This window comes from Microcebus murinus, chromosome 1, assembly GCF_040939455.1.
Source record: "Microcebus murinus isolate Inina chromosome 1, M.murinus_Inina_mat1.0, whole genome shotgun sequence".
NCBI classification, from domain to species: domain Eukaryota; kingdom Metazoa; phylum Chordata; class Mammalia; order Primates; family Cheirogaleidae; genus Microcebus; species Microcebus murinus.
In genome coordinates, this window is record NC_134104.1 from 156,623,484 (window position 1) to 156,636,943 (window position 13,460).

General features: G+C 42.8%; 1 protein-coding gene across 8 annotated transcripts in view; it reads right to left on the reverse strand.

Moving 5' to 3' along the window:
- Positions 1 to 1,977: 1,977 nt before the first annotated feature.
- Positions 1,978 to 13,460, reverse strand: part of DCAF1 (DDB1 and CUL4 associated factor 1) — an 87,614-nt gene continuing 76,131 nt past the window's right edge. For all 8 annotated transcript variants that reach the window (XM_076008045.1, XM_076008034.1, XM_076008042.1 and 5 more), the window contains 2 exons: positions 7,192 to 7,444; positions 1,978 to 2,959 (listed from right to left, as the gene is read on the reverse strand). In XM_076008045.1, coding sequence (XP_075864160.1) covers positions 2,901 to 2,959; positions 7,192 to 7,444 — 312 coding nt within the window. In that variant the 3' untranslated portion in view covers positions 1,978 to 2,900. The remainder of the gene's footprint in view (positions 2,960 to 7,191; positions 7,445 to 13,460) is intronic.

The following is a 13,460-nucleotide window of genomic DNA, read 5'->3' on the forward strand; positions in this document are numbered from 1 at the left end:
CGAGAGAGAGGTTTTGTGGAGGCCAGGGTTCAGTGCACACTGCGTGGAGAACACCTGCCAGCCCATAAGGACAATGAAAGAGCTGTCAGAGACCTCAAGAGATTTAGAACAAACGGGAAGGTGCCTGGGGAAGCTCACTGGGCTTCAGTTGGTGCTCATGAGAGAACAAGCACATTCATAACAAAACATGAATGCAAGGAAGTGTTAAACATGTTTATTTGCCTGTTTTTACTTGAGCTGTGGCTGCAGCTGCAGGTAACTAAGCAAGTCAGTCTGGGGCACAGCAGGACACATCTGTACTATTCCAGGGTAGCTGGTACGGCCAGAAATAGGAGTGGGCCTTGTCTTGTTGAAGGCACTTAGGTGGAGAAGACACTTCAGCCTTTGCCCTGTCCACCCCACTTCAGGGAAGGGTGCCTTCTGGCCTCCAAAAGAACTGCCAACTTTTGGTGAAGAGCCACACCCAATGTGTGACCTTCCTTCTCTTCCCTGGACTTCAACCACTTCCTTCCCACTTCCTTCCTTCCTCTTAAGACATAGCAGGTTTTATGACCTCTCAGAAAGGCCTTGGCCAGCACTAGTGAGGGTAGGCCAGGTAGCAAGGCCCTGGTTGCTTTATGACACTGACCAGTGTGAGAACTTAACTGTAGGTGTCCAGTGCCTCTACCTGGGGTTCAGGTCCTCAGATGTTACTTAAAGGCAAAAAGCACAAGGCGGCAAAATTTGCCTCATGGGTGGTGTGCTACTATTCCACATTTTCCTACTGACTCAGATTTTGAGTCCTGGTAGAATAAAGGAAGAGGGTTAATGTTTCCTTAGCCTCTTAGGGCACTTTCCTAAGGGTATGTTGTCAAGTCAACCACAATTCTGCTTTTCTATTAAAGGTCCCCATCTCCACCTTAGGGACCCGTGGGTACTCCCAAGAGCTCCTGGCAGGGAGACTGGCTCGGTGGAGTTAATGACTAGAATATAGTGCTTTTACTGCTTCTTGATTTTTAACCTGTTTTCTTCTAATGCATTCAGTCCCAGCCATCTAATGGTAGTATTACCATTTAAGCAGAGGCAGGAAGCAAATTAAGAGCTTAGACCTCTGCTGTCTAGAGGACCAAGAGGCACCTATGTGACATAGGTCCCCTTCAGTACCTGTGGCACATTGTATGGCACTCCTAAGCCCACCTGCCCCTGGAGAGTTGCAGCCATCTTGTATTGCTTGTTTATTTCACAACAATCAAACTTGTTCCTTCTCTGAGTAAAAGGAGAAAAGCCACTTTAGATGGATAATACCTATGTAACAAACCAAGAAGCTATTATTTGGGCAAAATCAAAGGAATAAAGACACTAGGGACTTACATTTACTGTGAGAAGGAAAAGGGGGTGGGTGGGGAAAACGAAAAGAAAAGGTAGGAGCCCCTGGCACTTTCCCTGGTTACACAGTTTAACTATTGGCCAATTTTAGAGGCCTCTGAAGTATCTTTCTGCAGACCAAGTCCTACTGTCCCTAAACTGCCAGGACTGGAAAACTCAAGTCCACCATCACAGTCCCTTTCGGGACAGAGTAATGGCCATCACCCCAACTACAAGGATGGCCAAAATGTTCTTCCTCCTTCACTTTGGCAGCTCATTCCTCTAAAACTTCCCAGGACCCCTCCCGTTCCAGCTCTGCCAACTCTGTACTTGGGAGCTTCATCTTTAGAACGTAAGACAGATGTGTCCACAGTGGACAATGCCCTGAGCTCTCCTCTCTGCGCTGTCTCCCCACAACTCCCTTATTACCCTTAGAAAGACAGGTCCTCTACCCAAGAGAGAGCTGTGGGCCACGCTTAGATACTGTTTTCTCCCTGGAGTGTTTTATTTAGGCAGAATCTTTTCACCACCATCCTGGTCTGCCTCTCTTGGAAGATGTCTTCTTTGTGGCCTGACTAGAGCTGCAAGAAAGGGACACACCCCACTGTGGTAAAAGAGAACAGGGAACGGCCATAAACAAAGACAGACCTGTAATTTATTTTGTATTTTTTTTAAATAAATACACTTTACATTAAAGAAAAAGGCCTTTGATTTGTAATTTCCACATTTGGGAGAAAAGGAAGAAAGAAAGATTTTTGAAAAACTGAATCACAAAGAAAAATAGAGGGAGTGAACTTATATCCTAAGTTCTCTCAACTCTAAAAAACCAATATCCACAATGACCAAGCTGCCCCCAACCATGAAAGTGGGTGAATTTAGGCATTTACTCAGCAAACAAGCAGAGCCTTCTTTCCCACCTCTGGCACAAAGGAAAACAAATTAACCTGACAGCATATGAGGCAACAAAACAGGTTAAAAAATCATATATTATATTTATAATAAAATATTCTTAATCCTTATCAATTTAAGAAACCACGATTTTCCATTTCATTTAAATATGTATGTAAAAATGCCTCTATATTGTTCTTTAGACATCATTTTCTTCCAAAGAAAATGAAGCACAGGGACAAGAGACCTGGTGGATATAAGTTCATACCCTCAGTTATAAATGCCTGTTTTTTTTTTCTTTTTAAAGTTTTATAAAAAACTATTTCTTGTTCTTTAAGTAAAGAACGTTATACAAAGAAAATATATTGTGAAATAACCCCAGAGACATGTTTGTTTGTTTTTTTTTTCCCTTGAAGAAAGATATGTCCATCCTAGGAGAGGGGAAAGCAGAATAGGGCCTAATCCCTGTTGTCTTTTTGTGGTTGTTATTGTTTTTAGAAGGACCCTCAGATTCCAATGAGATTCTCTAAGCCACAATCCTCTGAATGCAGGGCATGCAGTTCCTTAAAAGACAGACAGCCCTGGGAAAAAGGGAAGGGAAAGTGTTCTGAATTCATCTGACTCAGTTTCTCGCCTGCCAAGAATCTCTTCCAAGTGGTGATGGCTCCTCACTCATTCAGAGATAAGATGATGTCATCTTCCAAATCAGAGTTGTCAGAGCTGTCAGCTGAAAGGGAAGAAAAAGGAGAGACTAGATTATGCGCTAAGCTTACAGGAAGCTTTCAGGAGGGAAGCACTTGTGCAAGATTAACTACCAGTTTCCAGAAAGAAGAAAACACATCAATTAACTCCCTGGAGCTGGCTCTGGAGAATATAGCTGTTGCTGGCAACAGTGGTCGCCCCTGGGACTTCATGCTTTTTCTACCTTTCAAAGGGCCTAGCCATGGTGCCCTCTGCTTCCTGCCTAGGAGCCCCTAAGGGATCAAGCTAGCACCCTCTGAAGCTTCCACCCATGGTACCATGAATGGCTACAAGGGGGTAGGGCTTAGGGAAGCAGTGAGTGAGCACCCATGATTCTTGGCCTCACGCCCTTCAAGGACAGACACAGGCCTGCCTGACCTCAAGGGACCACTAAAAAGGCAGATTAAGTCCAAGCAAAACTGAGAGATTTATCTGTTCTTAAACTCCTTAGCCACTCTCTTCTCCAATCCTCAGAAGACTGCACAAAGGCAGAGACTGCCAACCTAGCTTTGTTCCTCTGTGATTTCTGAATATAATCTATAGGGAACAAATTCCCAAAAATGTATAGGCCAATTTGCAGCAATACCAGAGAAGGAGCTTCCTATCTAGAAATGCAGCAGGAGGCCAGCAGGGAGCAGCTGTGATGCCTTAGAAGGTGGCACTGTCTCTGATGAGGAGCCTCTGCTGGACCATCTGCCTTCTCTGGCAGGGCACAGACACATTAACACTTCTGGAAGGATCCATTAAGGGGCATGACTGGGTGGTAGCAAAAATGACCCTCAAAATGAGGTAGATAAACCATGTCTGGCTAATCAAAATCCTAATAAGGACTCTAACATTTGCTGAGTGAAGGAAGAGGAAAGGCCTCAATCCCACTTTGATTACTCATAGCTCAGGAAGCTGTAAAAACAATTTTAACCCAGTCCTCAGGAAAGTGGACAGACTCTGCGCTAGAGCCCTGCAAATGCCTACAGGCTCTGGAGTTCCCACGTGAAAAAGGGTGGCCACTACTTTCAAAGAATCCCTCCAGCCTTTCCCAGTACCTAAGAGAATCAACTCTCAGGCAAGCAGAGTTAGAACCTTCCTTCAATCACAACAATCTCCTTTAGGAATAAAATCAAGAAAAGTATGGCAATGATACTAGAAATTCCTGAAAACAAAAGGATAGCTGGAAAAGCCAGTGTTCCTGAGTCTAAGTGGGCACACACATGGCCTGACTCTTGGTGAGGAGTGAGAAAACAAGATGGAGAGATCAAAGAATGAATACCCGACACACTGAATAAACCAAGCCTCATCAGCCTCTGCTACAAGAGCTCCGGGAGGAAGCATCACAAGAAGGGAGGGCCTCCTCCCTAGAGCAAAGCCTTGCAACAGTGTCCCCACACCACAGGCGTGGCTGGCATGGCAGCCCTGCAGAGAATCCCTCAGTGCTCATGCACTCTGCGAGCCAACGATGCCAGAGCCCCTGCCTGAGACCTGTCTAGCTATTAAGCAGCAGCTGTATAGTTATTAAGAGCTAAGACTCTTAACAACTCTGTGTCACATCTAAGGACTGTAAGTGCAGCTTAATGAGGATCACAGCACAATCTTCTTTAAGCAAATAACTGTCAGGCTCAGAGTTTCAGAGAGAACCTTAGGGCTTGGACACTGAATTCCCACCTGGTGGTCAGGTTGTAGGACTCTTTTCTCTATTAGCCTTTTCTCATTCTCCAACTGTTGGAAGTGGAAGTTGGAAGTTTTAGAAGGACCCTCAGATTCCAATGAGATTCTCTAAGCCACAATCCTCTGAATGCAGGGCATGCAGTTCCTTAAAAGACAGCCCTGGGAGAAAGGGAAGGGAAAGTGTTCTGAATTCATCTGACTCAGTTTCTCACCTGCCAAGGAATCTCTTCCAAGTGGTGATGGCTCCTCACTCATTCAAAGATAGGATGATGTCATCTTCCAAATCAGAGTTATCAGAGCAACTGAAGGAAGTTGTCCAACTTCCTTCTAAAACTTCCAATCCCAGACCATGGCTGGGACCTCCCATTCTGAAAGGCCTCATAAGGCCATAGGGCAAAGGCAATCTAAACAAAAATAATCAAGCCCTACAGTGTTTAACCTATTGCTCCACAACATACAGGTTTTGGGGTTGGGGCTGAAAAGCAGAGAAACACAAAAGACCTTAGAATCAAAGTGTTTCTCTTCCTAGGGTCAGAGTTCTCCATCTGGAACCATAGAGTCTCTGCAGGATCCAGGGCCTGTGAAAAGGTACATGGGGGCATGTGGGTGTGCTTTTCTAGAAGTTTCTAGGGCTTTCATTATATCCTAAAAGGGTCCCATAACTCGAAAAGGTTCAGAGCTACTGCTGTAAAGGATTAATGTGAGATAAAATACTAGCAAGCCAATGGTGCCAAGAATGTTCTGTTTGTTCTTTCGAGAGCTGCTGTGGATCTCCTATAAACACAGAGAAAGACCAACAGTGTGCGTGCTACAGATGCCCGCCACCTCTGCATCTCTACTTCGATTCTGGAGTCCACTCCTGGGTGTCATCAGTTGTCCTTCATTATTCTGACATCATAAATATTCTCACCCAACTTAAAGAACATTTTTATAACTGATAGAATTAAAGTTTTCTAGCCGGGCGTGGTGGTTCACGCCTATAATCCTAGCACTCTGAGAGGCCAAGGCAGGCGGATCACTGGAGGTCAGGGGTTTGACACCAGCTTGAGCAAGAGTGAGACCCCGTCTCTACTATAAATAGAAAGAAATTAATTGGCCAACTAAAACATATATATAGAAAAAATTAGCTGGGTATGGTGGCGCATGCCTGTAGTCCCAGCGACTCGGGAGGCTGAGACAGAAGGATTGCTTGAGCCTAGAGTTTGAGGTTGCTGTGAGCTAGGCTGACACCACAGCAGTCTAGCCCAGGCAACAGAGTGAGACTCTGTCTCAAAAAAAAAAAAGAATTAAAATCTTCCATATTATCTTTGGCTTAAGAGAAGGAATTTCCTAAAAGCTAAAAGAGGTGCTAAGTTTACAGGCCAAATACAAATTAAGTATCTTTATATTTAAACTAATAGAAAAATTAAAGTGATACCACTACCAACTGGCCAGCTGTTTGCTGACCCTCCTAACCTGCCTAACTACTTGTAATTGAAGGGAGGTTTAACTTGTTTCCCACATGTCTCTATTCATATATGACAAAAAAGTTCACCCAACTTGCTCTGTGTCCCTTGCCCCTTAGTTCTTCTTTCCTAGCTCTCTGTCCATGGTTTGGGACTACTCCATTGAATCACCTCAACCTCCAAGTATGGGAAAAATGAAAGCTGATATATAGTTATGGGCAGATATAAGGCAGTTGCCCCCTACCCTCCCACTGAGTTCCTCAAAATACAACTTTAGTAAGAGGACTTATGTATAGCCGCAGAGCTAACAGACTCTTAGAACTATTAGTTATTAATAGTTTACTCAGGATTCATTATCATAGTCAGGAGATAACCTAACTTTAGAAACTTGTCCTAATGGAAAATTAGTAGGAAAACTGGAGCTTGTTCTTCAAAATTTGGAATAAGAAAGAAAGAAAAATGAATGGAAGTGAACAAAATAGGAACCAAAGAAAATATCTGTCCCCTTTAGAACGGATTAGCCAAAAGCAGGCAAAAAGGTCTCTTCCACAAGAGGGCCTTCATTTCTTTATAATTTTAGAAAAAAGAACAGTATCCCATTAAGAGTTTATTCTGATTCCAGCTCTGCCCTTCAGAAGAGAGCTACACTTTAGCTTCTATTCTAAGGCTAATTCTCTAAAGCAGGGGTTGACAAACTACAAGCCCACCACCCATTTTTGCAAATAAAAGCTTTATTAGAACACAGCCACAATCATTCATTCATGTATTATCTATGATTGCTTTCTCACTACAACAGCAGAGTGGAATAGCTGCAACAAAGACCATATGGTTCACAAAGCATAAAATATTTACTGCCTGGCCTTACAGAAAAAGTTTGCTAATGTCTATCTGAAAGATAGGAGATGACAGCCATTTGGTTTGGTTACACAGTAGATGGGAGAAAAGGGGATCAGAGAGGTGAAAGTGCTTTTCTTCAAGGGATCAGAGTGGTGAATTACCAGTTACAGAGCACAGAGCCTTGGTGTGGCCTGCCCCCTGGGTTGCACTGGCACAAGAGAAGGGGCCTTACTCTGGGTGCCAAGCTTTAGCCCAAACTCTGCTCTATACTTACTGTCCCCCAGGATCAGTTCCACTTCCTCGTCTGCATCAGAGTCTTCGTCCTCCCCGTCCTCTCCCTCTTCTAGAAGGTTTGCTAGCTCCTCATCCGAGGGAGAGAAGTCATTGTCCCCATCTTCCCCTGCATTCTCATTGTTGTCATCTTCCTCCAAGTCAGCCTCCAACAACTGGTCAGTGTCAAGCTCATCTAAATCATCAGTGTCATCATCATCTTCATCATCATCTTCTTCCTCCTGTTCTTCCTCTTCCTAGTAAGAGAGCATAAGGTCCATTAGGACAAAAACAAAGGCCTGACCCATGTGGGCTACATGGTGAGTCTTGCCCAAAGGGAAAGGGAAAAAAACTGTCAGCAGAAAGGGTGGTAGTCTAGATTGGCACAGACTAAGTGAGCCAGCCAGACTTGTCAGTAATAGCTGAAACAGGCTCACACGAGTCCCCCCAAGCACTTGAAGCACCCTGCAGACAAGGATTATGGTCACTCCACAAAGGCATTACTGGTCACACAGCCCTTATCCAAAGAAACAGTCAACTTGCTCCACAGAAGTCTCTGCTGTCAATATTCTAGGAGCCCAGGGGGAAGGGGCTCTTCTTTCTCACTTGCATCAACCCAGGCAAGTGACATCAGTTGAGGCACTAGAACAAAAGCCTTTATCTGGAATCTAAAACAATACTTTAACAAAATGGAAAAAGAACACAGTTGTTGAATCATCAGTTCCTAAGCCCTGAAAGCTCTTGTCCTCAATCTTCTAACCAAAAATGTAGGTAAACCCCTAAGAGTGCTATCATATGCATTTGATGATCTGAACTTTTTAACAAAACAGACTTACAATATAGAACACTAACAGATACCTACATTTTTTGTTACACGTCTCCCAAAAAAGTATGCTAGAGAAACTGTCCATCCTTTCATTCTAAAGAGAAATTCCTAAGGGCAAGAAAACTACCAAAAAAGCCAATGAAATATTTTGCTCTAGGTACCCTGGGCTTTGTAAATGGTGCATTCTGGCATCTGCCATGGATTTTAGCTTTGCATTAGAATCCCAGTTGCTTCCCCCTCAAGTGGGAGAGAACACTAACATACCTCTCTGTTTTTGATAATTTTGGAACCACCATTAATAACTTTTTGATATGCTATTTGATCCAGTGATTTAGACTTTAAATTTCTGGCAGCTATATGGAAAGAACTGACGCCCTTTAAATGCCCAGTAATCCTAATACTTGCACAAATGTGTATACACACACGGTCTATGCCAGATTTTTCAGGGGCACGTGTGCGTATAGTGTGAATGCACATGTAACAACCTGAGACCACTGTTCCACACCCTTGGCCACACATCCCTTCAGAGCTACTAAGCATTCCCTGACCTGAAAGGAACTAAGGCAGCAATGACAAACTGAAACACAGACAAGCTCATGAGCCATAATTGAGAAAGGGGAGGGGCGCCAAAACTCAGGGAAAATAATCCAAGTGCTTACCAGATGACAACTTTTGCCTTTTTTTTCCAAGCATATTTTCTTTTTTTTTGAGACAGAGTCTCACTTTGTTGCCCAGGCTAGAGTGAGTGCCATGGCAGCAGCCTAGCTCACAGCAACCTCAATTTCCTGGGCACAAGCGATCCTACTGCCTCAGCCTCCTGAGTAGCTGGGACTACAAGCATGCGCCACCATGCCCGGCTAATTTTTTCTATATATATTAGTTGGCCAATTAATTTCTTTCTATAGTAGAGACAGGGTCTCGCTCTTACTCAGGCTGGTTTCGAACTCCTGACCTTGAGCCATCTACCTGCCACAGCCTCCCAGAAAACTAGGATTACAGGCGTGAGCCACCGCGCCCGGCCTCCAAGCATATTTTCATGAACTTAACCAAAATTAGCTAATCATTAACAAAGTACCAATGTTAAAAATAAGTACATTAAAGAAGAGAATATCTGTGTCTCTTAAGCCTTCATAGAAACGAATACTTATATTCTAAATTTAAGATATCACAACTTTTTTTTTTTTTTTTTTTTTTTTTGAGACAGAGTCTCGCTTTGATGCCCAGGCTAGAGTGAGTGCCGTGGCGTCAGCCTAGCTCACAGCAACCTCAAACTCCTGGGCTCAAGTGATCCTTCTGCCTCAGCCTCCCGGGTAGCTGGGACTACAGGCATGCGCCACCATGCCCGGCTAATTTTTTTATATATATATCAGTTGGCCAATTAATTTCTTTCTATTTATAGTAGAGACGGGGTCTCGCTCTTGCTCAGGCTGGTTTTGAACTCCTGACCTTGAGCAATCCGCCCGCCTCGGCCTCCCAAGAGCTAGGATTACAGGCGTGAGCCACAGCGCCCGGCCGATATCACAACTTTTAAAGGTCCACAGTTGAGTAGGTACGTAAAAGGTTAGGTAAACTGTTCAAATGGTCATGAGCTGGCCAACAAATTCAGGAAGACAGTTCTCTTTCATTCCAAAAACATCAAAGCTTAGCTGATCCAGAAGAAGTGAGCAAAAAGCTCTCAAATCAAGAGCAATCCTAGAAAATAGGTCAAGCAGGGTCTAAACTTTGAACTTCAGAGATACCATTCCAATTTCTTCTGGCAGCCTACAAACCCAACCTTTATTTATTTTGTAGCAGAAGAAACAGTTGTATATTAATTCATCCTGGGAGGACATGAGGACATCACATGTGACCATGACAGGGGAGGGGAAATGACCAAGAAGATCTACCTGAATCACAAGTGGAACACCTCACTTCACTGCCTATATTTTGTATTTAATGACCAATACTGGTTTAATAGGTATTTGGTCACACATGGACATGGCCATAAACTCATTGTCTAAATTTTAAATCTGAAACCAGGATCATGAAGCAGACACTCAAGGACCTGTCTAAAATGCTATGGTAGAATTCTGTGGTGGAAACCAAAGGGGATTCTAGAAAGCAATTTTAGGAGCATTCTCTGCTGGTCAAATACCTAGTCAGCAGCATAAGCCCCTCTCCTTCATTTCTGAAGAATAAAGCTTTTAATAATGAGTGATCCAAAAACTTAAAAACGAAAAATTACTTAAAGAAAAAAGCAAATCTTGCTTTTTTTCAAAAGAATCCTGACTTGACTCCAGCAACATTTAGATAATGTTTTGGACCCAGGAACACTGTTTATTTTTTTGTTCCCTCCACCCCCACGCCCCGCCCAATTCTCTAAGACTTCTTTTAGGGCCTGGAAACAGAATTAGAAGAACTCAGAGCCAGGCCATTTCAAATTAAACTACCAATAAATTTTCCTACAGAAAGAAGTTCCAAAAGTCATCTCAATTCCAACTTTAGTCAATTTCATGGTCACTCAAAGACTCCAAACCCTGCAGCTAACCAACCCACTCCCCCCTTCCTATACAGAGAACAGGTCAATTGGCATGAGCTGCTGCCACTGCTCCCTGGTTCCCTCTCCACATCCAAACCTGGTCTGAGGAGACTCTGGTCTGAGGAGGAACCTCTCATTCCTGCTCTGGACCTCAATCCACCCTGGAACCCTGTTACTACAGATGCTTTTCTCACTCCACCCCACCCCGCCCCATCCCCACTCAAGTTCTCTCCACTGGCTCCTCATCTTCTATGCCAAGAAACTCAGCTCCCCCACACCTAACAACTTCTAAGCCTATAAGGGCTTCAAATTCCTCCTACCTATAGACTTTTTCGAAAGGGTAACCTCAACCCTATTCCTGACCTCCAGGTATCCAGTTTCCCCTTGCTAACTTCACGCTCGCTCTGCCTTTATTCCACTAACACTTGACAGTCTGGCTCCTGCCCAAACTCCTCCACACAAGTGTTGTAGTTAATGATGTATGCTCTGGAGCCAGGCTGCCTCTGCTAAATCCAAACTCTGATAGCATGATGATCAACTTTGGGGCAATATTTTGCCCTCATAGGGTTGCTGTTGGGTTTTAAGTTTTGTTGTTTTGTTTTGTTTTTTGAGATAGTCTCACTCTGTTGCCTGACTAGAGTGCTGTGGCATCATCATAGCCCACTGCAACCTTAAACTCCTGGGCTCAAGTGATCCTCCTGCCTCAGCCTCCCAAGTAGCTGGGACTACAGGCATGTGCCATGATGCCTGGCTAACTCTTCTATTTTTTTGTAGAGATGGGGTCTCACTCTTGCTCAGGCTGGTCTCAAACTCCTGAGCTCAAGCAATCCTCCCACCTCAGCCTCTCAGAATGCTAGGACTACAGGTGCAAGCCACCACAGCCAGCCAGAGCTTTAAGTTTTTAAAAAATGTATGTGTATGTGTGTATTTAAGCTCTTTGGAAAGTGCCTAGCATATAAGAAGTGCTCAACAAGTGTTAGTTTTTTGCTCTTATTGTAATTACTGAAATCCTCCCAAAGGAATACGAAGGCTTGAATGGCCAACCACAGGGCTTTTCTTCAGTGACACTATCCAATCCTGGCTTCCAAACTGGGCTGCCAGCATGATCCTTACTTGGTCTCTTCTGGATCTTCCCCTCTAGGCAGAGAGTTTCCTTCAGCTTCTATTTCTGCTTTCATATATCCTCTCATTAGACAGCTCTATGCATCAGTACCACAAAAACTGAAAATCCCCTAAGTCTAAAACTAAACTCAATCTGTCCCCAAAACCACACTTCTCTCAGATACTAGGTCAAAATCTCAAACGTGTCTTTCACGTCTCCCACTTCAATGGCTTCATACCTAGTTAACTTCTGTTGTTTCTCACATATCTGGGGTCCGCAGTGCTCTCTCCTATCCACTCTCACTGCACAACACCTCCTCCTGCTAGCCTTCAGTCTCTCCAACTCTCTATGGTCTTACCACTTCCTGGATCAAAACCTCCTAGGGCTCCATAACACTGCCAACATTACAGAATTACCACAGACTCAATGACCATTTACTAAACATCTATCAAATGACAACTCTGAATCTCAATTTCTCGTTAAATGAGGTGGTTTAATTAAATCAGTTGCTCTTACTCAGGTATGACCATCAGAATTACCTAAGAAAATTCCAAAATATTCATGTCTAAACCCTACCCAAGGTCCTAAATGATAAAACCAATCTTTCTGAATAAAGCTCATGAAGGTGGATTTGGGAAAGGTTCCCCATGAATTGTGAAGTGCACCCCTAATTAAAAACCACTCCACAAGATGACAATTTAAGTATCTTCCAATTCTAAAGTTCTACTTTTCTATAATGACACACTCTGTCTGCAGATTCAACATAACAGAACCAAATAGCTGAGTCCAGATATTCCCACCCACTTTCTCTGCTACATCAAACTATCTTATTCCTTAGGACTTAAACAGAATTTGATTTTTTATGACTACAGAATTTATTTCTAGACTATTCATAATTGTTCTTAAATATATATCTATTTTTCACAAGAAACGGCTTTTAGCCTATATTTCCTTCAAAAATATAACCAATCCCTTAGAAAATAAAACTTCTGGTCATACTTTTAGAACAGTTAATCTAAATACTAGGATAGCTTTAAAAAATGTAATTCAAACCTGCTCCAACTGTCCTGACACTTTAATATGTCACAATTTAAATGCTTACTATTTTTAAACACTTGTTCCTGATATTAACTATCCTTAAAAGCTATAGGTTTCTCAAATATAGAGAGAAGGTAAAACAAATAAAAAGAAAAAAATATTTATATTGAAAAAACAAGCTATAGGTTCATTTCAGGGTCAAAATGCTGTGTTTTTCTCTCCTCATTGGCAGAATCTAACTCAAATGTATTTTAATATTTTTAGGATAAAAAGAGGCTTTCAGGAATCATGACATTTGACTCTGACCAGGCACACAGAAGGTGTGTAATCAGTAAAGACTCTTACCATCCGCTTCTAGGCAGTGGAGAACACACAGGAAGCAACAGCACACAGTGTGTCCCAGATTCCAAAATGGAGTGGAAAAAAGAGAGCATTATTCCCTTGAGTTTTTTCTTTATAAATTTAAGGTTAACTATAATTAGCTGAAATGTATTGGCTTTTCAAAATCTAGGAATAATGATCAATCACTAACCTTTGGTTTTATGACTTTCCTAAAAGCCAACATTAAAGATAAATGAATAGATTTTTAAAAACACAGATACCAAACTTCCAATGGATAATAGGACCTTTGATAGGTGACTGGCTTATCTCTGCTTTCAGCAAATGCCTAAAGGCAGGCAGCCGAGTGCCTCGGGAACCAAATATTTATGGCTGTCCAATACATTGTATATGTTTTCATTCATCAACATAGTGTAACAGAAGGGATGAACTGTACATCTCCAAACTTAT